We start from the raw sequence: 25,673 nt of genomic DNA on the forward strand, positions 1-25,673 counted from the left end.
CTTTCTAACACTAAAACGTCAGTAACTTTAATCCCCTGAAACTGTCAAGATATGAAATTTTTTGATATAATCACAAATCATACCTGAACTTAGACTGGAAATGCACTGTTCAGTATCGTTACAAAAATCACAGTTCTCTTAATCAAAGTCAAATCGTTGTCTTAAACGTTCCCGAGAAGGGTTAAATATCCTTTTAACTCGAAAATGATTTTCTGCAGAACTTAGAGGAAATCTGAAATATTTGCTTCTTGAATGATGTACAGTATCATCTGGATAATACTGCCGCACGGAACTATTTCTGCATGAGTTGGATGTGTGACAGATTTAAAGTTACACATGCCAGACGTAAACGCCGCTCGTAAATAAATACCGCGCTGCAATCTGCAGCTGATCTTCCCGTAAGCGTCGCCATTGGCGACTCGCCAAGCTGTGACGTAAAATAAAAGCGCCAGTCGCGCGGGATGCTCGTCACCTTCCCGCCTGCTTAGTGCTTACGACTTAAACAGTAAGTGCGTATTTTTTTGGATTGATTTGTGTCTCTTGGAATTTTTAATACGTCATGCACATAGTGCTGTCTTTTTTAAAGCTAGGAATACTCCGGAAGCCCAAATAATGAAGTCCGATTTCCGCCTAGTAATATATGTTGATATATTGCGGGTTTTCCATGCCATTTGCCGTGAGGTCCGTGTATTCAGTTCCAGGTTCGAGAGAAGCCGGTGCCTCGACAGAAAGGCTGGACGAGCCGACGACGCGGACCCTCTTTGAATGGCGCACCCACGTACCCTCACGCTTCGACAGTTTAGAGGCGTCAGGTCTTTCAAATGCGATAGAAAGATGGAAACGTGCGAGGAATCCCAAATTAAAAGATTCCGTTAAAGTGAGCGCAGGTGGATGGGCGTCGCCATCGGTTGGCCTTCGAAATCAGTCCCCTGGAGTTGAGGCGGCAGCACCAGTGGACTAGCATAGGGGGTCTCAAACTCGGTCCTGGGGAACCCACTGTGGCTGCAGGTTTTTCTTCAAACCAGGTGTGGTTTTTAATTGGACTCTTGGGCTAATTAAGTAAATTGTTATCCATCCATCCATTTTCCAACCCGCTGAATCCGAACACAGAGTCACGGGGGTCTGCTGGAGCCAATCCCAGCCAACACAGGGCACAAGGCAGGAACCAATCCCGGGCAGGGTGCCAACCCACCGCAGTAAATTGTTATTCAATGTCAATTTATTTATATAGCACATTTAAAACAACATAGTATTGCTGTGGCCAAAGTGCTTTACAATAATAGAATACAACAATTAACATAAAATCATAAATAGAAACTATATGAACATAAAATAAGATACATAATAAATAGAAGTAATGTTATATAATCACAAAGAGGAAACCATCAGTATTACTGAAAGTCACGGAATGCAAGTGAATAGAAATGAGTTTTTAATCTTGTTTTAAACAGTTCAGTTGTAGACGACTCCTTTATGTGATGAGGTAAAGAGTTCCACAGGTGAGGCGCAGCAGCTGCCAAGGCCCTGTCTGTCCCCCTTGGTTTTACACTTGATACGAGGGACAACCAGAGACAACTGACCAGAAGATCTAAGCACCCTGGATGGCTGGTGTAAAACACACAATTTGGATAAATAGGCAGGAGCAAGCCCATGTAAAGATTTAAAAACTAGCAGCAAGATTTTAAAATCAATTCGAAAACTGACAGGCAGCCAGTGTAAAGAAGCTAAAATAGGAGAAACAGAGTCATACTTTCGTGCCCCAACCAGAAAGCGAGCGGCAGCATTTTGGACCAACAGTAACCTGTGTGTCAGAGATTTGTTAATCCTAGAATAGAGCGAGTTGCAGTAATCGAGGCGAGAAAAAAAAAAAGCATGAGTAGCTTTCTCAAGATTCACCAGATTCTGTTTTCCGTTAGGGGTTTCCCAGCGGATCATCTTGTTTCCATATCTTCCTGCCCTCATCATCTTGCTCTGTCACACCCATCACCTACAGTGGTGTGAAAAACTATTTGCCCCCTTCCTGATTTCTTATTCTTTTGCATGTTTGTCACACAAAATGTTTCTGATCATCAAACACATTTAACCATTAGTCAAATATAACACAAGTAAACACAAAATGCAGTTTGTAAATGGTGTTTTTTATTATTTAGGGAGAAAAAAAAATCCAAACCTACATGGCCCTGTGTGAAAAAGTAATTGCCCCCTGAACCTAATAACTGGTTGGGCCACCCTTAGCAGCAATAACTGCAATCAAGCGTTTGCGATAACTTGCAATGAGTCTTTTACAGCGCTCTGGAGGAATTTTGGCCCACTCATCTTTGCAAAATTGTTGTAATTCAGCTTTATTTGAGGGTTTTCTAGCATGAACCGCCTTTTTAAGGTCATGCCATAGCATCTCAATTGGATTCAGGTCAGGACTTTGACTAGGCCACTCCAAAGTCTTCATTTTGTTTTTCTTCAGCCATTCAGAGGTGGATTTGCTGGTGTGTTTTGGGTCATTGTCCTGTTGCAGCACCCAAGATCGCTTCAGCTTGAGTTGACGAACAGATGGCCGGACATTCTCCTTCAGGATTTTTGGTAGACAGTAGAATTCATGGTTCCATCTATCACAGCAAGCCTTCCAGGTCCTGAAGCAGCAAAACAACCCCAGACCATCACACTACCACCACCATATTTTACTGTTGGTATGATGTTCTTTTTCTGAAATGCTGTGTTCCTTTTCCGCCAGATGTAACGGGACATTTGCCTTCCAAAAAGTTCAACTTTTGACTCATCAGTCCACAAGGTATTTTCCCAAAAGTCTTGGCAATCATTGAGATGTTTCTTAGCAAAATTGAGACGAGCCCTAATGTTCTTTTTGCTTAACAGTGGTTTGCGTCTTGGAAATCTGCCATGAAGGCCGTTTTTGCCCAGTCTCTTTCTTATGGTGGAGTCGTGAACACTGACCTTAATTGAGGCAAGTGAGGCCTGCAGTTCTTTAGACGTTGTCCTGGGGTCTTTTGTGACCTCTCGGATGAGTCGTCTCTGCGCTCTTGGGGTAATTTTGGTCGGCCGGCCACTCCTGGGAAGGTTCACCACTGTTCCATGTTTTTGCCATTTGTGGGTAATGGCTCTCACTGTGGTTCGCTGGAGTCCCAAAGCTTTAGAAATGGCTTTATAACCTTTACCAGACTGATAGATCTCAATTACTTTTGTTCTCATTTGTTCCTGAATTTCTTTGGATCTTGGCATGATGTCTAGCTTTTGAGGTGCTTTTGGTCTACTTCTCTGTGTCAGGCAGCTCCTATTTAAGTGATTTCTTGATTGAAACAGGTGTGGCAGTAATCAGGCCTGGGGGTGGCTACGGAAATTGAACTCAGGTGTGATACACCACAGTTAGGTTATTTTTTAACAAGGGGGCAATTACTTTTTCACACAGGGCCATGTAGGTTTGGATTTTTTTTCTCCCTAAATAATAAAAAACCATCATTTAAAAACTGCATTTTGTGTTTACTTGTGTTATATTTGACTAATGGTTAAATGTGTTTGATGATCAGAAACATTTTGTGTGACAAACATGCAAAAGAATAAGAAATCAGGAAGGGGGCAAATAGTTTTTCACACCACTGTACATGTCCCCTCTCACTACATCCAGAAACTTTCTCTTAGGCCTTCCTGTTCTTCTCTTATCTGGCAGCTCTATCCTTAGCATCCTTCACTCATTATACCCAGCATCTCTCCTCTGCACAGGTCCAAACCAACACAATCTCGCCTCTCTAACTTTTGTCTCCAAACCGGCCAACCTGAGTTGACCCTCTAATGTCCTCATTTCAGTGCAAATCTTAACATCTTTAACTCCTCCAGCTCTGTCTCCTGCTTTCTGGTCAGTGCCACCATATCCAACCCATATAACATAGATCCTGTAGATCAGGGGTCCTCAATCATGGTCCTGGAGGACCGCAGTGGCTGCAGGTTTTTATTCCAAGTAGTTTCCTAATTAGAAAGCAGTCCATGCTGATAAAGAAACTTGGTATTGAAGTGTTTGGCTTGTTAATGCTTGCATTCATCCAAGAGAAATTTTAATTGCACTGTAGAGTTTCCTACTGTGAGAACATTATCCATGTGTTTTGTGGACCAGAAAAGATTTAAACTTAATGGTGCTTCCAATTCCCCTCTTTCATTTCTAAACATTTTTAATCACAGATACTTCATGGTAAGCACGTGAGCTGGAGAACTGCTGGTTTATCGGTTATCTGCATCTCATTATTAACTAATGTCTGATTAAGAAAACAGGTAACAATTAAAACTTAAATGCAGCCTCTAAAATCTAAAATAGGCAATTAAGGGTTCTAAATGGTAATTGGCAAGAGAACTAAAATTAAGCCCAAAAAACATATTGCTTTAGTAGTACATTTAAAGGGTTCTAATTGAGAAATTGGTTCGAGTGAAAACCTGCAGCCATAGCAGACCTCCAGGACTGTAATTGAGGACCTCTGATCTACAAAGTAACTCAAACTTGTATTTGATAAATGAAAGCACTAACAAGGCGTAGAGTTAAACACCAACTATCGTTATCAGCAAGGACTGAGTTCTAATTAGGACACTGGCTGGAATCGAAACCCTGCAGGACCGTGATTGAGGACCACTGCTGTAGATCTTCCCTTTCACTCTTGCTGATGACTGTCTGTCACAAATAGTGACAACTGATAACACCAATCTCAATTAATTAGCTGGTATTTCTTTTTCTCTTCTCTTATTCTACATTAAGAAAGCACAGAGGCATGATTTTTACATTTAAAAGACATTTAGAAATACTTCAATTTTGGCTATTGATTTAAATGCTTAATTCTCTTTTGTTGATTTCATTATATTTTGCCCTTTCTCTGTGCAGTTTGCTCCCTTCATTGTATTTTAATAAATACAATTAAAAATGAGCAGAGCAGACACCCAGGCAAACAACACTGAATCGTGAAAGGCTCCAACTATTTTAGCGTCGGACCCACTTATTAGAAAATAATGGACTAATTAAATAAACAATTAGAACACCCTGAAAAACAGAATGAAAATCAAGATGAAAATATTGTTAAAAAAATACATTATTCCCTTATAACTGCTTAGTACATTTTAATATTTTTTTTTTTACCAAATTTAGTTTTCCAGTTGCTATATTGTTCCCAAAATGCAGCATCCCGGAAATAACAGTTAATTAGCCCAGGAGTCCAATTAAAATGTGAATTTCCCCTTGGGATTAATAAAGTATCCTATCTATCTATCTATCTATCTATCTATCTATCTATCTATCTATCTATCTATCTAAAAACAGAAGCTGTTTGGAGCAAATACCCGCAGCCACAGTGGGTCCCCATGACCGAGTTTGAGACCCCCTGCCCTATAAACATTCTACCTTTAATACCACTCCTCAACTGTTACCTCCATTTGTTTTACGTAGGTCAATACAGAAGAACTCCTCTGGAGTCCACAAAATAACCTCCCTCCTGGTCTGCGTTTTTATTAATTAGTAGCCATGACAAGTAATAGTATACATTAGAAACAGTCAGAGTGGGTCCCCAGGACCGAATTTGAGAACCCCTGGACTAACCTGTCACGTTAAGCGACATAAAAAGCAAAACTCCACCGGGTTAACGATTAGCGTTTTTTTTGCCATTTTTGATCACTCTCTGAAAGGGGATATGCATTGGTCTCTGCATTTAGGTTATATTTTAAGCAAGGGTCGAAGCTACAGGGGAGGCAAGCACCCCTCTATCGCCCCATTGCAGAAACAAAGGTTCTCCATAACGTTTCTATTTGATTTATGCTCGATCGTCAATAAACCGAGCCGCACAAATCTTCAAGGGGGACGACACCTGAGTACGATCGTTATTAAACCCTTAGTTTGATTGTTGAAACCTGAGATGCCTAAAACATCAAACATCTCTGGAGCGTTGTATTGCTTTCCAAACCAAAAATTGTTAACAGAATTATAAATATGTCTCTCTATTATAAAAAAAAAAAAAAAATCTTGCGACGAGACATGATCTTTGGAAGAGAGATCTTTTGAAGAGAGACACTTTCACGTCCTGCGAGACGGACAAGTCACGTCAAACTTACAACCTTTGGAAGCAAGTCCCATGATACACATGCAGAGCAGGGTAGAGATAATGGAAGTAGGAAAATTCGAAAGTCTCAAAAAAAATGAGAGTAAAGACCGTATTAGCGCAAACAAATGGAAAATATTACTCAGTGAAATAACGGAACAGCAAAAAGAGATCGCAGAGTGTTTGAGGATGTCTGGGGGACAAGGGAAACAAGGCAGTGACACAAAAGGACAGCTGCTGTACAGGCTTTTAAACGTTTGAAGCGCCACACGAAATGCAGATCACGCAGCATTGCAGCAGCAGCAATCCAGCAGCTGATCGAGCAAAGAGGAGGTTAAAAAACACTATTTGTTTCCCATTGTATCACCGTTTAAGAGGGGTTTTCAGAGGAGCGGCCTCATCTCCTTTGGGTGTGTTCAGCCCCCCTCTTCACAATAGCATGTAGTGGGGGGGAAGGGGTTGGTGAGCGAAGCACCCTAGTAATAACTAATAAATAATAATTCCCATAACTAAATAGATTACTTAAATAACTGGCATGTGAGAGTTAACAATAGGGTAATCAACTACTACTGTGCAATATGTTAATCTTAATCTTGGGTTACATTTTCATTGAACTAAAACAAAACTTTTATGCTTTCCCTTTAAGGTTGAAGAAATGAAAGTAAAAATAAAACGCTGGAATGGAGTAGCATCCTGGCTGTGGGTTGCCAATGATGAAAACTGTGGCATATGCCGTATGCATTTCAATGGCTGCTGTCCTGACTGTGAGTATTGATATCTCCTCTGAATTTTTTTTTTTTTTTATAGAGTGATGATGTGTCGGGACAACAGATGTTTTGTTTTGCTGAACACTTTGGTGTGTATCTTATAGAGTTTGGCTTGCTGATTACAAGACGTACCTTTTAAATTTTCCTGTCGCGTACTGTTTTATTGCAGTCACCTGTTTCTGTGATCTCGTAAGTATACAACAACTAAAGCTGGAACATCCGTGGTGACCTAATGATAGATAGATAGATAGATATAGACTAGATACTTTATTAATCCCCAAGGAGAAATTCACATACTCTAGCATCTGTAGATATTTTTAATTTTGCAGTGATTATAAATCCAAGCAAGTTATATAAGTTTGAATGAGATGCTCAGATAAATGTTGATAGTGGTCTACGTTCTATTTATTTACATGGCAGTTTATTTATTACATCTGCCAGTAATAAATTTGTTGCTTTATGTCTGAGGAAAAACTAAATCCCCCATTCAGTCTGATTGTTACATAGGACTGTGACCTGTGAATAAAATATGACAGAGAGAAAAATTCATCGCATCAGGGTTGAACTTGTAGAACATTAAAAGTTTACAATGTGCTTTCTGTCATATTGGCATACCTGTACTGGTTCACAAATGCACCAATCGGAGAGTAATGCACAGCCAAACCCTTTACCGGTTAGTCATTGAGCGCTCGTTTAATTCCGCTTGTTTTATTCAAGAGCACAATGTTTAGGAACAATTTGATCCAAGTTCAATATTTTTAGAAAAAGAAACAGAAGACTTGATTGACCCGTTTAAAATTCTGTATGTGAGAGGTAAGTAACTGAACTATTAAAAAGGGAAGATGTTATCAAAAAGGAGAACTTGACTGTCACTTTAGCTACACCTCTTGTATTTTAGTTATTTATTTTCTTGAGTACCCTGACCTACACATATTGCTGCCATTCATTCTGGAGTTTGTGAATTGTCTAGAGCAGTGGTTCCAAAATTCGGTCCTGAGGACCCACTGTGGCTGCAGGTTTTTATTCCGGCCAAATTCACAATTAGTGATAATAACTGATCTAATTTATTTGGATGGTCTTTTGTCCCTTCTCTTATTCTGCCGTTAGAAAAGCACTGCAGTATGAGTTTTACATTTATAAGACATTTAGTCATATTTCTACTTTTGCTTTAAACGCTTGCCTCTTTTGTTGTAGTCCTATTGTTTTGTCGTTTTTTTTTTTTGTGCAGTTTGCATCCTTCATTGTATCCTAGTAATAATTAAAACAAACAGAACTGACAGCCAGATAAACAACACTGAATGATGAAAGGCTGCAATAACTTTACTAAATCTCTCTTTTTCTCTCTCTTTATTTATATATATATATATATATATATATATATATATATATATATAAAATAAATAAAATCCAACGTCTATCTGTCCACTTTTCATGAGAGAATTACTTAACTGATTTAGATCTGTTTTTTTTTTTTTTTTCTAGAATTTGCTTGAACATTCCAGTTGATTTTGTGACCTCTCTCATCGCGCTAAGTATTATAGTTTGCTTGCGGTATCATTTTATTTGCACAAATCTGAGAGAGAGACACAGCGGGGAGAGGAGCGGGGCCCTCTTCGCTCACGCATCGGCCTTGGGCGTATCTTACTTCCGCTTAGCTAGCGAACGAGAGAACTACTTAATGGATTTTGATCGTTTTTTTTTTTTTTTCTAGAATTTGCATGAACATTACGGTTGATTTTGTGACCTCTCTCATTGCGCTAAGTATCATAGTTCGTTTGCGGTACCATTTTTATTTGCGTGAATCCAAGGGAGAGGGGCGGGGCCCTCTTCGCTCACGCATCGGCCTCGGGGCCTACCTTACTTCTGCTTAGCTAGCGAACGAGAGAACTACTTAACGGATTTCGATCGTTTTTTTATTTTTCTAGAATTTACTTGAACATTACGGTTAATTTTGAGACTTCTCTCATCGTGCTAAAAATCATAGTTCACTTGCAGGAGCGATATATTTGTGCTAATCTGAGACCGAGGCTGCGGTCCGAGGGGAGGGGGGAAGCGTTACGTCAGGAGTGGGGAGCCAGGTAGGGCCGTTCTGTTTCACTTCTACGTGGGCGGAGGCGCAGGGCATGGCTAGTAGTAGATAATAAATTAAACAATCCGAGCACCTGGAAAAACAGAATGAAAATCAGGCTGAAAATTGTTAAGTTTGTTTTTTTTTATTTAAAAAAGAAAACTATCCCCTTAAGTGTTTAGTTTTTTGTTTTTTTAAATAAAAAATTTACCAAACTTTCTCCATTGACTCCAAAACACAAAACTTGGGAAATAACAGCTCACTTAATCGAGCTAGGTGTCCAATTAGAAACAGAAGTTGGTTGGAACAAAAACCTTCCTCCACAGGTTGTCCCCAGGACCGAGTTTGGGAAGCACTGGTCTTGAGTAAAACACATGATCTCTTCCAACACTTTATTGAAAGATGCTTCCCTCTTTCCTCCTGAAGACCCGTTGAAAAATCCCTTTGCTACAATGAGTGGCTTTACCTTTTAAGACTTTTTATGTATTCAGATGTTTACTTTTCAGGTAGTTGACCAAATTCTTCCTTAAACCAAGTGATTATTTCTGATTTCTTTTCTTTTAAAGGTAAAATACCAGGAGATGACTGCCCATTGGTGTGGGGCCAGTGCTCCCACTGTTTTCACATGCACTGCATTTTGAAGTGGCTCAACTCCCAGCAGGTCCAGCAGCAGTGCCCCATGTGCCGACAGGAGTGGAAGTTCAAGGAGTAAGAGCATGAAGTGGAAGGAGTTCAAAAGGCTCAAGAAAAACTTGCCAAGGACATGAGATGGCCTGTGCTTTGTGGTGTCATACCATGCATTACTTGCAGCACAGTTAATGTTACAGGTTTGGTAACTGGAGTGGCATTTTCTATACAATGCTTTTAAATTTGTACAAATAGTACAACTGATCTTAAACACTTGGGTATTTTGCTGGTTCTAATTGTATATAGCAAGAGAAACGTAGACTGTCAGCTTTGCATATTTAATTTTCTATCAGTTTAAATTTACAAAGTGCTTTTATCTATGAAAATAAAATACAGATAATGTAACAGGTGTCGAAATATGACTGACATTATTTCATATTGATCAAAGCAAGTTTAAATATAATATGTTCAATATAAACAAATTGACTGACTGTTTGGTTTAAATGATACATTTGTTCTGGACTAGCTCCGGCCATGTAGTAATGAAACGGGACAAACTTTAAAAATCAATAAAAAAAATTAAAAAATGTAATTTGTACTGAGAAGAATTTATGTTGATAGCTTTCATATCCGAGGGCCTCTTGACATATATTTTTGGTTTTGCTATCAGGGGCGAGGACATAGAGGTTTCTTGGGGAACCCAGGAGAAAGTGATGTAAAGCTGACCGTGCGAGAAGCATGGTGAGCTAAGATCAAGCCCTGCCAACTCGAGTGTCTGTCCCTGGGCCTTGTTAATTGACATTGCAGAGCAAACCTTCACCGGGAACTGGAATCTCTTGAATTGAAAGGGCATGGCCGTCGCAATTAGAGGAATGCAAGGGATCAAAACCCTCTCGCCAATGCCACATCAGAGCGACTCCAAATGAGGCTGGCGTGTGAGTTAGGATGGCCCTGCCCATTTCCCTCTCCCCTTGGCCCATAGCCTCTCTCTTGGATTCACGTGAATAAATCGGAACTGCAAGCAAACTATGATACTTAGTGCAATGAGAGAAGTTGCAAAAAAAACCGGAATGTTCAAGCAAATTATAGAAAAAAAACACGATCTGCCCTTTGTCACCGATTCTGTTCATAACTTTTATGGACAGAATTTCTAGGCGCGGCCAGGGCGTTGAGGGGGTCCGGTTTGGTGGACTCAGGTTTGGGTAACTGCTTTTTGCAGATGATGTTGTCCTGTTTGCTTCATCAGGCCATGATCTTCAGCTCTCTCTGGATCGGTTCGCAGCCGAGTGTGAAGCGGCTGAGATGGGAATCGGCACCTCCAAATCCGAGACCATGGTCCTCAGCCAAAAAAGGGTGGAATGCCCTCTCAGGGTTGGGAGCAAGATCCTGCCCCAAGTGGAGGAGTTCAAGTATCTCGGGATCTTGTTCACGAGTGAGGGAAGAATGGAGCGTGAGATCGACAGGCGGATCGGTGCGGCATCCGCAGTGATGCGAGCTCTGCATCGGTCTGTCGTGGTGAAAAAGGAGCTGAGCCGCAAGGCAAAGTTCTCAATTTACCAGTCGATCTATGTTCCTACCCTCACCTATGGTCATGAGCTATGGGTAGTGACCGAAAGAACGAGATCACGAATACAAGCGGCTGAAATGAGTTTCCTCCGTAGGGTGTCTGGGCTTTCCCTTAAAGATAGGGTGAGAAGCTCAGAGTAGAGCCGCTGCTCCTCCACATCGAGAGGAGTCAGATGAGGTGGCTCGGGCATCTGATCAGGGTGCCTCCTGGACGCCTCCCTGGTGAGGTGTTCCGGGCACGTCTTACCGGGACCGGGAGGAGGCCCCGGGGAAGACCCAGGACACGCTGGAGGGACTATGACTCTCAGCTGGCCTGGGAACGCCTTGGGATTCTCCCGGGAAGAGCTAGAAGAAGTGGCCGGGGAGAGGGAAGTCTGGACGGTGTTAACGGTTGTAGATATTCTTTGGGATATTGTAAGCTGATGTTTTCATGTTCCACACGATCGCCAGCAACTGTTTTAGCAGAGTCTATTGATACGCATTTAACCGATTTGCCATGTAACTGATTGTCATTTTTGGCGTTAATTCATTTGACTTCATCGTTTTTTGGTGCTAGGATTGCCCGTGTACTCATTTCTTCTGTTGATAACCCTTCGTGATGAAATTCTTCAATAAGATTTGGACATAATACATCTTCTTTAATTGGGAACTTAAAGTGAGAAAAACGTTAAAATGTAGAAGAGCTGAGAGAGCAGGAAGTGTGTCTGTCAAAAGCATTCACACGAATGAGAGGTCAGAGGACTGTGGGTGTGGTTGAATTTGGTTCAGAGGAGGGCGTGACCTGAAAAAAATCTTTTTTTTTAAAAAAAGATATATATCTCTCTCTGAGATTTTTTATATAATAATAATAATAATAATAATAAATTTTATTTATATTGCACTTTATATTTTAGCAATCCCAAAGTGCTACAGAGTAAAAAATAGAATAATAAAATAAAAAAGAACAGAAGAGTCTATAAAATACTTTAACAAAATGGCTTTCTAAAAAGATGAGTTTTTAGGTTTCGCTTAAAGGCCTCAGTCGACTGTGGGGCTCTCAGGTAATCAGGGAGGGCATTCCACAGCCTCGGCACCACCGATGAAAACGCCCTGTCACCCATGCTGCTGAGCTTAGTTCTGGGGACTTGAAGAGTGTTAGTGAGTACAGAGCGGCGGGAACGTAAGGAGTTATGGGGGGTAAGGAGTTCCTGTAGATAAAGAGGGGCATGTCCATAAATGCACTGATGGGTAAGAAGGGAGACCTTGTACTCTATTCTGAATGAAACAGGGAGCCAGTGAAGGGTTTTCAGGATTGGGGTGATGTGATCATACTTTCGCACCCTCATCAGGATCCTGGCAGCGCTGTTCTGAATATACTGGAGTCTCTGGATACTCTTGCCAGGAATCCCAATGAGGAGTGCATTACAGTAATCCAGCCTGGAAGAGACAAAGGCATGGACGAGCTTCTCTGCATCTGCCAGGGTGAGTAATGGGCGGAGTTTGGCGATGTTCTTGAGATGGTAAAAAGATGACTTACAGAGATATTTGATGTGGGTGTCAAAAGTAAGTTGGGAGTCCATTCTAACACCCAAATTAGTAACAGATGTGGAAAGAGGAATATTTTGGCCAGAGAAAGTAATACTGGTGATGGTAGAAGAGCGAAGATGATGTGATGTACCAACTAAGATGGCTTCTGTTTTGGATCTGTTCAACTGAAGAAAACTGAGCCTCATCCATGCCTCTATCTCCTCCAGGCAGGTAGACAATGTAGATGTTGGCAGAGGAGCAGTAGAGGAGGTGGGAGTAGTCCTGAGGTAAAGCTGATATATAATATACAGTATATAATCAAATCAAGTTTTTCTTTCTGTATAAGAATACAATTCATTACATTAGGCATGTTTTGGTTGCACATGCATTCATGCACCGTAAGGCACTTAGGAAGATGAATGAATGGATGTGTCTTCAGGTGCCATCTTTATATTGCATTAACATTCAGTACATATACTGTAATTGTTGTGTGTAGTGAAAGGCTTACATACAGTAGTTGCTCTTTGTAACTTTCCAAGGTGTTTTATTGTTGTAAAGAAGCAGGTTACAAATTGTTGATGTATTTTATTAAGTACATTTTTGCAGAGTTGTTAACTTTTACAACTGTATGGGTTAAAGTTATAAATGAACATTTCATTTTACAATGTACAAGTTAGTCTGTGACTGAACGATTCCATGTAGTCTTTCATGCTACATTATAGAATATTCAAAATATATTACTGTAGACTATAGAAGAATTTCCTTAAATATACACACATAGCTAAATAGCCACGTACAGCATGTGGTCCAAAAAGACCTTACTATTAATGGTAATATTACATGACTGTAATTTAAATGTTAATAAATATATTTAATACTCTTATATTAGCAAATAGTGCACATGTATATTAAACACAGGAATTAATCATTTTATAAAAAAAAAAAAATAATAGTTTGATTTCTGTCTTTGCTGGTGGTAGTCTGATTACATGGAATGCCCAATTTGAGAGATTAAACCTCATATTTACAAATGATCATCTTGAGGCAGTGTTGTAATAAGCGGCGGCTAAAATGATCATTTCGGAAAGGGTGTGGGTCCTCTAGTCACTGCCTCCCATGGTCAGAGTTTAAAAAGACATTTTGTTTGAAACATTAGAAAGAAAGGAAAAACAAAATATTTGAACCTACTGACAGTGCATTGTAAGATCTCTTTAAGTCAAGTTAATAATTAAGCAGTAAATAATGCAAAAAAATTAAAATTTGAATGAATCCTCATGCCTATCTAATGTAAAATAATCTTGTTTAAATATCAGTGAATATCTTGTTCAATCCACACGATTTTCTTTTGCTCCTCAGACACGGCAGTTTCAATGCAGTTTGCCAAAGATTCTGTGGTGCTCCAGCTCTCCGGAGTCACAATGGAGGAAAGGCAGGACAGTTTGTCTAGAAGTGTTTCCGTCGTTCTTGAGCTTTCTAGCAGCTGGTCCTCTGAGTATCCATGCTTTTGCAGTTTGCTCCTAGTAAAATAGGAAAGCATTGCATTTTAGACTAAAAATGACAATTTGGAAACTTTTTAGCAGTTTGTTTGCTTAGTACTTTACATTGTGAACACCAGCAAGAAGTTTGTGCAGCTGTCCACAGAGTTGACGGGCAAGCCAAGGGCCACACACTGTGCAAGTGGACTGAATTGGTGACCTCATTGTTTATTCAGTAGTTCTTTACCCACCATGTCCCATTTCTTGCCTAAAATAATGCGGAAAACTGACATCACTTGCTTTTAAGTTAATCTTTTTCTGTATACATGCTGTATTTTATAGTAAAACATTATTTCCATACATTTTATAACAAAGTATTAATAATTGAGACAATTCTTTCTAAAAACCTGCTATTATAACTAAAATATCTATTTATTTTCTGAATTTGCTTTTTCAGTTACATATGTGCATGGAGTCAGAGACTACCCTGATAGGCTGGTTGGAGTTAGTCTGAACCAGAGTCCTCTTAACACATGGGCACACTGGACAGTCGCCCAGGGGCCCCATGCTAATCTATGTATGTTGTGATTTGCTGAGTGGTTGTGTTGGTAGGGGCCCCAGTGTGCTGCTTTGCCCGGGGGCGTATAATGCTGTTTAAGACGGCCCTGTTCTGAACAGGCATTTGTATGCTGATGGCCATGTCAACCATCTAGCCAAATGTAGCGTGACATTGAAATGGAAAGCTGGTATGAAAGTTAAAATGCCTTAAGGTGAGTACGGAGTTGACTATAGTAAAAGATGGTGGTGTGGTGTGGAAGAGTTAGCATTTGGCCATGTAGTACATGTGGCAGAAGAGTGAGAAGTACATTTCTTTAGAGCAGAGTAACTTGAAGTGAATTCCTAAAGTATGTGGCGTGTGAAGTGGAGTAGTCTAAATAAATATGTGATAGATCAATAAATCGATTGATCTTGGTTTCCTATCTATCTTATCCTGCCTACTATACCAAGATCTATCTATCTATCTATCTATCTATCTATCTATCTATCTATCTATCTATCTATCTATCTATCTATTGCACTTAAGATCTGTGTGTGTGTCCAATTCCTCTGATTGGGCAGTTTAGGTTTGATTACATGAGTGAAAGAGGAAGTGTGTGAGATGCATAAAGAGGAGTAGAGGCATAGGAGGTATGCTGAGAGTCCCCTTCAAAGATGAGAAGTATAAAAGTGGACTGAAGTTGAGAAAGGTGTCTTGGAAGGACAAGAGTCTGAGAAGCAGATTCTATTGGAAAACACTAGAGAACAGGAGGACTGGTGAAGATGGGTGCAGACACACGAGAATTTCGAGGAAAGGCACTGAAGGAAAGAGATATCAAATGTTTTTAATGTATACTATTACTTGTCATGGCTAGTAATTTAGTAAAAATGCAGACCAGGAGAGAGGTTAATTTGTGGACAGCAGTGAAGTTCTTCTGTATTGACCTGCTTAATACAAATGGAGGTTGACAGTTGAGCGGTGGTATTAAAGGTAGAATGTTTATTGGGAATTTCTGAGGACAGTCTGACATTGAAGTCATTTGTTTGTTTTTTTTTAATTTGCATAAATGCCACAAGCTTTGTGTTGGGTGCTTTAATTGATACAGTTTTTCTATACTGTATTATGCTGTATCAAAAACATCTACGGTCTGATTGTGCAAAACGTGGACATGATTTTGGCCAGACTGGCAATCCATTAATTTCCAATCCAGTTCAGTCGCAGGGAATCTTCACTTTCAGGGGCAAAATAAAATGCAAGTGGTTTAAATTTGTTAAAAAAAAAAAAGACTTACTTAAGTCGTTTTGCATTCTTCTCCGAGGTTCCAACAAAAACAACAATAGGAAAGATTTCAGCTTTGTGAAGATGACTCACACTGTCAAGCTCAAGATCAAGTAGAGAGTGCATTTTCTGAAAGAATTACAAAGTTAGATTAGCAGCAATTCATTTATCCTTCTCCGGCACCTAAGTTTGAATGACATTTGGAAATAAACTGATTTTAGTGCTTCAAAGGGCTTAATTTTAATTTCCTTACACTGTTAGGAGCTTTAAAGCAGAGCAATGAGAGAATTTTAATATTTATAGATAAACTAGGGGGCTTTGCCCCATGCTCGCTTCGCTCACCAACAATCCACCCCCCCACCCGCGATATACACCACCATCTTTTTTTTTATATATATATATATATATATATATATATTTATATATATATATATAGGTAGTCCCCAGGTTACAGACACCCGGCATGCGCCTCAGTAACTGCCACTCCGTCATCTTCGGCCTGGAGATGCTGCAAGCGGTGGCTGGAGGGGGGCGATTTCGCTGCTTGCGTAGTGTAGTGTCCCTCGGGTAGCTCCCGGCGGCAAGTGGTGACCCATGTTCCATAGTCACTGGGGCCACAGCTATCACACGTGTGCAATGGTTCGCTGCCCGCCCACTATGCCGCCGCAGCTGCTGCTCCTGACTGGATGTTTCACTGCCCGCCCAGCACACACAGCTCGTAATGCTGCAAGTGGTGACCCTGTTGTGGCTGAATGGGGCGGTGGGAGTAGCATTGTAGTGTGCCTCGGATGGCTGCCTGTTGAATTGGGGTTGGGCAATTCACTACTCGCCTTTGGCCACACCATGTTCATTCTACAGCATACTGTAGTGGAGGTGACTGTGAGGTGGGCTGGTGATGGATGAACCGGCCCTCGCCGCCCCCATTCATTCTCAATAGCATGCCTGCTTGTACTGTTAGTGAAGCGAGTAGGGGACAGAGCCCCCTAGTATATATATACAGTGCATCCAGAAAGTATTCACAGCGCATCACTTTTTCCACATTTTGTTATGTTACAGCCTTATTCCAAAATGGATTAAATTCATTTTTTCCTCAGAATTCTACACACAACACCCCATAATGACAACGTGAAAAAAGTCAACTTAAGATTTTTGCAAATTTATTAAAAATAAAAAAATTGAGAAAGCACATGTATATTCACAGCCTTTGCCATGAAACTGAAAAATGAGCTCAGGTGCATCCTGTTTCCCCTGATCATCCTTGAGTTGTTTCTACAGCTTCATTGGAGTCCACCTGTGGTAAATTCAGTTGGTTGGACATGATTTGGAAAGGCACACACCTGTCTATAGAAGGTCCCACAGTTGACAGTTCATGTTAGAGCACAAACCAAGCATGAAGTCAAAGGAATTGTCTGTAGACCTCTGAGACAGGACTGTCTCGAGGCACAAATCTGGGGAAGGTTACAGAAAAATTTCTGCTGCTTTGAAGGTCCCAATGAGCACAGTGGTCTCCATCATCCGTAAGTGGAAGAAGTTCGAAACCACCAGGACTCTTCCTAGAGCTGGCCAGCCATCTAAACTGAGCGATCGGGGGAAAGGGCCTTAGTCAGGGAGGTGACCAAGAACCCGATGGTCACTCCATCAGAGCTCCAGAGGTCCTCTGTGGAGAGAGGAGAACCTTCCAGAAGGACAACCATCTCTGCAGCAATCCACCAATCAGGCCTGTATGGTAGAGTGGTCAGACGGAAGCCACTCCTTAGTAAAAGGCACATGGCAGCCCGCCTGGAGTTTGCCAAAAGGCACCTGAAGGACTCTCAGACCATGAGAAAGAACATTCTCTGGTCTGATGAGACAAAGATTGAACTCTTTGGTGTGAATGCCAGGCATCACGTTTGGAGGAAACCTGGCACCGCTCATAACCAGGCCAATACCATCCCTACAGTGAAGCATGGTGGTGGCAGCATCATACTGTGGGGATGGGAGACTAGTCAGGATAAAGGGAAAGATGACTGCAGCAATGTACAGAGACATCCTGGATGGAAACCTGCTCCAGAGCGCTCTTGACCTCAGACTGGGGCGACGGTTCATCTTTCAGCAGGACAACGACCCTAAGCACACAGCCAAGATATCAAAGGAGTGGCTTCAGGACAACTCTGTGAATGTCCTTGAGTGGCCCAGCCAGAGCCCAGACTTGAATCTGATTGAACATCTCTGGAGAGATCTTAAAATGGCTGTGCACCGACGCTTCCCATCCAACCTGATGGAGCTTGAGAGGTGCTGCAAAGAGGAATGGGTGAAACTGGCCAAGGATAGGTGTGCCAAGCTTGTGGCATCATATTCAACAAGACTTGAGGCTGGAATTGCTGCCAAAGGGGCATCGACAAAGTATTGAGCAAAGGCTGTGAATACTTATGTACATGGGATTTCTCAGTTTTTTTATTTTTAATAAATTTGCAAAAACATCAAGTAAACTTTTTTCACGTTGTCATTATGGGGTGTTGTGTGTAGAATTCTGAGGGAAAAAAAATGAATTTAATCCATTTTGGAATAAGGCTGTAACATAACAAAATGTGGAAAAAGTGAAGCGCTGTGAATACTTTCTGGATGCACTGTATATATATCCATCCAACATCTGTCTGTCCACTTTTCATGAGAGAACTACTTGACAGATTTCAATAAGGTTTTTTTTTTCTAGAATTTGCTTGAACATTCCGGTTGATTCTGTGACTTCTCTCATCTCACTAAGTATCATAGTTCGCTTGCAGGAGCGATACATTTGCGCTAATCCGAGACAGAGGCTGCGGGCCCTCCTCACTCACACACCAGCCTCCGTTTGAGTCGCTGTACCTCTCGTGACGTTTTGGAGTGTACCTTGCCTCTGCTTAGCTAACACAGATACCTGTTTGTTTATTGATTTTTACAGTTTGTCCTGTTTCACTACTACGTGGGCAGTGCCGCGGGGGATGGCTTGTTCATAATATAGGGGGGGTTGGTGGCAGGATTGGCACTCTAGCCACTATGCTGGGGTGGGGGGGGGGACCTCAGTGTTCCAGTGTGATGCTGAGGTGTCACCCACTGCACTCAGGTCCCAATCCAGGTGGACTGTCGTGTGGTGAGTGTGACAAAGCACTATCAGCCTATGGTTCCAATCTCTCTCTGTAATATAGTTTCTGGCATGCTGTGTTTATATGTGGAAATCTGATATGTACTGTTTAAAAAATGAAGGGAACACTTAATCTAACACCACGTTATTGAAGCTTCAGGGATGTTCATCTGTCCAGTTAGGAAGCAGAAGCAATTGTGAATCAACTTCACCTGCTTTGGAGCAAACGAAAGTGACAACAGGGTCACTAGAGAGGCAACAGCAAGACTACCCCTTGAAAGGGAATGGTGGCCACAGACAGTTGCTCTCTCCTTATCCTCACTGACTCTTCTCTAGTTTTGCGTTTTGCTAGTGTCCCAGTCACTGCTGGTAGCGTGAGGCGGTTCTTGCAGCTGATTCAGGTTGCAGCCGTTGATGTCGCTGACTGGCCCGCACTTCTCCCAGCTCCTGTCTCCTGATATCTCTCCTCCATGCTCTTGAGACCTTCCTCGTAGGGATGTGCCGTCCTGGAGGAGCTGGACTGCCTGTGCAACCTGAATCGGCTGTAGGAACCGCACACATGGGAATCAAACACAGATCTGCAATTCTGCTTAGCCTGAATGCTGTGAGGAGCCGTGTCAGGCAGTGGCGCCTCTGCCAGCATACGCATTTTATTTGAAACCTTAATGGGCATACCTTCGCGATGGCAGATTCCACGGCTTGTTTTGTATAGCAGCTGTAGTAGCCGTGTATTCCCTTAACAGCCAGTATGTCTTTTGCCTTTTGCCTCTCTGCATAGTCTGTTCCAGACAGGTTTTCTGAAATTGATAGTAGAAAGCAAATTGTGAAATAATAACAAAAGATGTCAACAGTAAATCAAGTTCTTAGCAACTTTAATCTCTGCCACTAAAACTTTGTATGATTTTAACAAAACTGATTGATGGTGTAAATACTCTGTTTTTGCTTAAGCAGCAGGTATTTGGGAACTACTGAAGACATGAAACGTCAAGGCTAATTGATGAGGAATGCATGCATTCTCTCTTTTTAGATTAGATTGTCTCCAGTGGGAAGTTTTAAAACTTTACAGAAATTCAGGACAAGAAATATATGGATAAAACAGAAATCATGTGCATTGTGTTTGTCATTCCAACAGATGGTGCATCGCAAACATTAACACTGCTTTTACAAATCCTGTAACAAATGGCGTATAACAGGGAAATTTTATAATTGCACGGTAACTGCAGTGGATAGAAGTTGACAAAATACAACTCATTCTTGGTGGATTATAGGTAGTTTGAACCCATGAATCACTACTCTGTCGTTAGTCTAGTTGAAGCCAAAGTCAAATGAACATGGATTGCACCACTGTTGAACAACACGCTGTGGTGAGATTTCTTTAGCCAGACAGAGTGAAACCTGCTGAAGTTGGCTCAGTATGGACGTGAAAACGGGAGGACTCAATGAAAAGTTTATGAATGGGTGGAAACGTTTAAAGGAGAAAGAAGAACAAGGGTAACCGATGAAGCTCCAGCTGGTTGACTATCAGCATAACATACGCGAGCCCACATCGATGTGGCGCATGCCTTCATCAGAGAAGATTGATGGATTACGACTGATTTGGATATCCACTATGGATCTGCACATCACAGTGCATAAGGACTTGGAGTACCGCAAAGTTTGCACAAGATGGGAACCCAAACAGCTTACTGATCTGCACAAGCAACAGCACACAGAGGTTGTGACTTAATTCCCAAACAAAATTGGAGTGCTCTGGAGCAGATTGTCGGCGGAGACGAGACATGGGTCCATCACCGTGAGCCAGAAAGCAAGAGACAATGCATGCTGTGGAGAACACCCTTCTTCTCCAGGAAAGAAGAAATTCAAACGACAGCCCTCCACCAAGAAAATCCTGATGGCCTTCTTTTGTGACATGAAGGGTCTGTTTCTGGCGCATTTTCAGCAACATGGATAATCGGTGACCAGTGCAAAGTACTGTGCTATGCTGAGAGAGAAACAGAAACCAGCAATTCGCTGACAAAAAAAAAAAAAACGCACATCCTCATGCAGTGGCTGCAATGGTGGAGGCAAATGCAACAAATGTGGTTTGAACGTCTTCAACTTCGCCCCCTTACAGCCCTGATTCAGCACCGTGTGACTGTTGCATCTTCAGTCCACTTAAATAGACTCTGTGTGAACGCAGGTTCAACTCTGATGACGGTGCAGACCTGGATTCAGCTTCTCGCAAGGAATGAAGAAGTTAGTGGAACGATAGAAGATGTGTATGGAACTGCAGAGAGACGAGGTGACTGAACTGTTAGGTTCATCCGCTCACAGTTACTGGCATTAAAGGGTAAGTTGCCTTTACTTTTTGATTCTCCCTCGTAAGAAGGCCCTCCGTACCTCCGCCCATTTGCTATTGTCTTGTTATTCCTTGTTATTCTGAGGTGTATTGTGACTTGAAAGGCAGGTTTGTACACTCGTTATGTTTAATGCCATTCTGCCACCAAGTTTAATGCCCCGGTCTCCACAGTCTGATTTTTCAGTTCCAGTGAAAGAGTTACTTGGCTTCACTTTCATTGCTTCTTTGTGGCCTAATGCAATCTGCCATACTTTAGCCAAGGTGTTTGGCTCTTGGTCTCTCATACTCGTCATGCTGTGGAACTTAAACACCTAGCAGCTACAGTCTGATCTTACCAGGCTTGCACAACGTGAACATGGGGTTCCTCTCCAGCTTGGCATAGATGATCTGGAAAATAATGTTTGGCAAGATGAGGACCGGGCGTAGAGCTGGTGGGCGGTGGGCAGTTACCAAGGTATATGGCATCAGTGTAACACAGTAGCCCTGTAAAGGCCACTGGCCATCCTGACCTGTAGGAAAAAGTTAAGAAAAAGTCAAAATGAGAAGAGCATTGTAATCGTAGACTCCTGTGTGTCTGAGAAGAACGTAGTTTGCAGATAAAGCACTGGAAAGGCAAAAATTCTCAATACTGTACATCACAAAGCACTTGGACTTTTTTAAAGACCTTTCTGATGCCCACCAAGCCCATGTTACATTACGCAACTTCTAGTCAGAGGGGATATCAACACTAATGGTTGCAATTGCTGATCTTGTTACCTGAATACGTCAATTTACACAACTGGAAATCACAAGGGATGTCAAATTCGATGACTTTCCAACATGGTTTCACTTTTCCGTTGCATCACAGGCTCACCCCTGACGTGCTTCTCTCCTGTTTGGGAGCTCCGAAACTCCTACGTTCCTTACTCCTTGTCACCGGATTCTATGCTTTGTACTCCTTGCTGAGTGCTTATTGGCTGTCAGCTCTCATGCACACAAAGACGACTGAAGACGACATCCAACCTGTTTGAGGGGAGTGGCGCCGACTAGTCAGAGTCTGGCAGTGATATGTCACGTTACACGACAGAGGAGACCATCAACTGCCTCAAACTCGCTAAGATGATGTGAATGAGATCTGCAACTGAAAATCGCAGGGTAAGTGGTGGAATGTGACAAGGCGTTTAATGGAGTGGCATTAAGCTTTCTGTGTTTTTGCTTTTTTTTGTGTTTTAGAAATTGTTTTTGCCATTCTTGGCCTTTTTTGATCTTCGGCTTCATTATTTTCTTTTTGATTTTTGGATTTTGGACTGGTTTGGTTATTTTTGGATTGTTGTTATTGTACTGTACTTTTTGAATTTAGGTTTTTGTAATTTGCTATTTTGGACTAGTTTGGTTATTTTTTGATTATTATTTTATAGTTTGCTTTTCGGACTTATACTTTTCTAAATTGCCACGATGAGTTTTTGTTCCTTTTTACATATTAGTTTTGTAGTTACTTTTAGTCTTTGTTCCATACCCCTTTTTCCACTTCTAGTAATTGAAATGCAGACTTAGCATATGACATATTTTTCATTGATTTTTTTTTTTTTTTTTTTTTTACATTTTATATACATTTCATGAATGGACTTTCTACAGTGGCCAGGGTTTTCCAACGTGGTTTCCCACTCCTTGTAAATTTTTGGTGGCAAATCACAACACTGGAGCGGTGTTTTGTGATTTCAGAATGTCAGATTGTTAAACTGCCATCATTATTTCTAATCAAAGCACTTCAGTGAGTGGGGAGCCACTTCAGCCACCACTAATGTGCAGCATCTTCCTGGATGATGTGACGGCAGCCATTTTTGCGCCAGTGCACTCGCCACATGTTAGTTGTTAGGTGGTGAAGGGGTGAGATAGAGAGAGAGCCAGTTAGAGACAGTGGATGATTAGGGGGCCAGAGTGACTAGGCCGTGGTGGGCAATTTAACCAGGACATCGGGATACACCCTACACTTTTTATGAAGGATCCCAGAGATCTTTTATGACGACAGAGAGTCAGGACCTCAGTTTTACATCTCAGCCAAAGGACGACACCATTTTTACAGCACGGCATCCCCTTCACTGCACTTGCGCATTAGGGTCCACATTCAGAACACAGGGTAAGCACCCCCTGCGGGCTTCACCAACACCTCCAAGCCAAGCTTTTCCTAGATGGTCTCCCATCCAAGTACAGCCCCGGCCTGATCACGCTTAGTACCAGGTGGTTGACCTCTACTGAAGTGCATGTGGTATGGCTACAGCCATGTCTTTGGTTTTCCCAGGGTAGCTGTTTGCTCTCCCATACTCCTTTTCTTCACTCTTTATGCTCCTGGACCCATGTATTTCATATCATCTGACATGACCTCCAAGCTCACCTTTGTCTGCCTCCATCCTATGCTCATCTCCACCCCAGTCACCCTCTGCCTTTCACTCTACATGCCCAAAACACCTCAGTCAGTTTCTCCTCAGCACATTGCCTGTCACCACCATATGAAGTCTTTTCCTTAATTCCTTGTAAAAATTCATCCATTCGTCCCTGTTCTGAATTTCTTTTTACCATAATACGCTGATTATGTTAGTTCTGCTTTGAATTTCACCCCTTCCTCTCTAACACTGCCATCTTCCATTAATGGACTTGCCGTTATTACTACGAACCATGCTGTGTATTAGCAAACAGTAATGCAGTCTTATGGGATTCGTTGACGGCTTTCATTGTCCCATGTTCTCCATCTGCTCCTCTTTACCTCATATAGGCCCAGTCATAGCAAGCCATTTTTACACAATGCAGTGTGAACCAAATGAAATAAACGTAAAAAAGGAGTAAGACATCCGAAACATTAAAGCCACAGGAGAGTAGCAATGAGAGCAAATGTGACGGCAATAAAGTAGTGGCATCTACACATACTATACTCACTTGGATTGCTTTCTTCACTGTTTTCCTCAAGGCTGTTGGATAACCAAAGTGGGATCCTTTGCGTTCTCCCCGTGCTCACTATCCTGACGACCTTCCTCTTCAGTTTTTTATCCAGCTGCTAGTAAAAAATAAACAGACAGCGTCAGATGGGAACAGAGAAAGATGTACAGGTAGATTTCCCATAATCCACCACAGGGCTGTCATGTCGGCTCAAGCTGTCAAGATTAGCAAACCTTTGACTTTCTGTCCACACCCCCTTCAGGTCACCTGATCGTTAGGCCACTCCCCCAAGCCACTAGTCATGTGGCCGCAAACTGGTGTGTGCAGCAGGGATCTCAAACTCGGGTCCAGGAAGGATGCACTGGCTGCAATTTTCCATCCTGTGCCAAATTACTTCTGCTTAGGGAGCAGGCAGGCTTGGCACTCTCAGGCCATATGCAAGTTCAGATCCAAAAAAGTTGGGACAGAATGGAAAATTGTAATTAAAAACAAAAAGGGAACGATGTGTGCATTTACTTGGACTTGTATTCAGACAGAAGCAGTATAAAGATGAGGCATATCATGTTTTAACTAATCTGAAGGAATGCTTTATGGTATGCAACACATTCCAAAAAAGTTGGGGAAGGCGTATTTTGTGACTAATGATGATATGCCCGCTTGAAAGAACAAGTGTAATAGACAGCAGGCAGGGACTGGCATCCTGGCCAGAAGGCCACTGCAATGGAAGGACTGATGATGAGGAGTGCTGATTATTTTCTCCTCCAGTGCACTAGGTGGCAGCTTCCTTGATTTAGGATTCCCACAAGGATGATTGCAGAGCATGCTGGTACTTGTAGTCCCATGGGGAAGCCCTTTTGGGTTCCATGGGGAACTGAAGGGATTCACAATCTCTTCATTTTGGGATTTTTCCAATTGACCCGGAAGTACTTCCATTTGGCTATGTCCTGGCACCAAAAGTACTCCCAGGGCCCAAGATGAAAGGAGCCGCTCGATCTCATCCACGCGTCTCAGAGTCAGGTGGAAGAGGATGAAGTTTGCCCAAAGGAGTGAAAGGAAGGAAGAATAAAGAGTGAGAAGATTTATATTTGGTTTATGTCACTTTTGTAGAAGGCATTTGTGTTAACATTTTATTATGTCTGTGAGGTTGTGTCTGGGGGTTTGGGGTGCTGCAGAACCCCCTGGTGGTCAAGTAGGTGAGGCAATCATGTTGTAGAACATACTGCAAGTGGTATATTTGACCCCGGGTTCCTCCCCTGGCTTGGGTTCAAATCTGTGTTTTATATCACTTTTGTTCTTTGTTGAGCCACTTGTTTATGCTAATGTGACTTTTGTTAATTATCTCCTGTATTTCATGTGCCTTTGTTTATGTTCCATGTGTTTTGTGGGTGGCCCCTTCAAGAGGCCAATCACCAGGAACTGCCCTCCT

General features: G+C 41.8%; 2 protein-coding genes across 3 annotated transcripts in view; one reads left to right on the forward strand and one right to left on the reverse strand.

The window, feature by feature from the left end:
• Positions 1-412: 412 nt before the first annotated feature.
• anapc11 (APC11 anaphase promoting complex subunit 11 homolog (yeast)) lies at positions 413-9,941 on the forward strand. Its single transcript, XM_028818664.2, has 3 exons — positions 413-505; positions 6,721-6,838; positions 9,476-9,941. Exons 2-3 carry the CDS (start codon positions 6,730-6,732, stop codon positions 9,619-9,621), a joined length of 255 nt encoding a protein of 84 aa, XP_028674497.1. The 5' UTR covers positions 413-505; positions 6,721-6,729; the 3' UTR covers positions 9,622-9,941.
• Positions 9,942-13,178: 3,237 nt separating this feature from the next.
• card14 (caspase recruitment domain family, member 14) overlaps positions 13,179-25,673 on the reverse strand; it is a 46,219-nt gene continuing 33,724 nt past the window's right edge. For both annotated transcript variants that reach the window (XM_028818662.2, XM_028818659.2), the window contains exons 19-23: positions 24,248-24,365; positions 21,673-21,846; positions 19,675-19,796; positions 15,913-16,028; positions 13,179-14,125 (exon numbers count right to left, since the gene is read on the reverse strand). In XM_028818662.2, the coding sequence (XP_028674495.2) occupies positions 13,918-14,125; positions 15,913-16,028; positions 19,675-19,796; positions 21,673-21,846; positions 24,248-24,365 (738 nt within the window). In that variant the 3' untranslated portion in view covers positions 13,179-13,917. The remainder of the gene's footprint in view (positions 14,126-15,912; positions 16,029-19,674; positions 19,797-21,672; positions 21,847-24,247; positions 24,366-25,673) is intronic.

This window comes from Erpetoichthys calabaricus, chromosome 14 (assembly GCF_900747795.2).
Source record: "Erpetoichthys calabaricus chromosome 14, fErpCal1.3, whole genome shotgun sequence".
Classification (NCBI taxonomy): domain Eukaryota; kingdom Metazoa; phylum Chordata; class Cladistia; order Polypteriformes; family Polypteridae; genus Erpetoichthys; species Erpetoichthys calabaricus.

Coding starts and splice junctions, on each gene's coding strand:
- anapc11 (XM_028818664.2), top strand. CDS start 6,730: ATGAAAGTAAAAATAAAACGCTGGAATGGAGTAGCATCCTGGCTGTGG. Junction 6,839..9,475: donor CAATGGCTGCTGTCCTGACT/GTGAGTATTGAT, acceptor TTTCTTTTAAAG/GTAAAATACCAGGAGATGAC.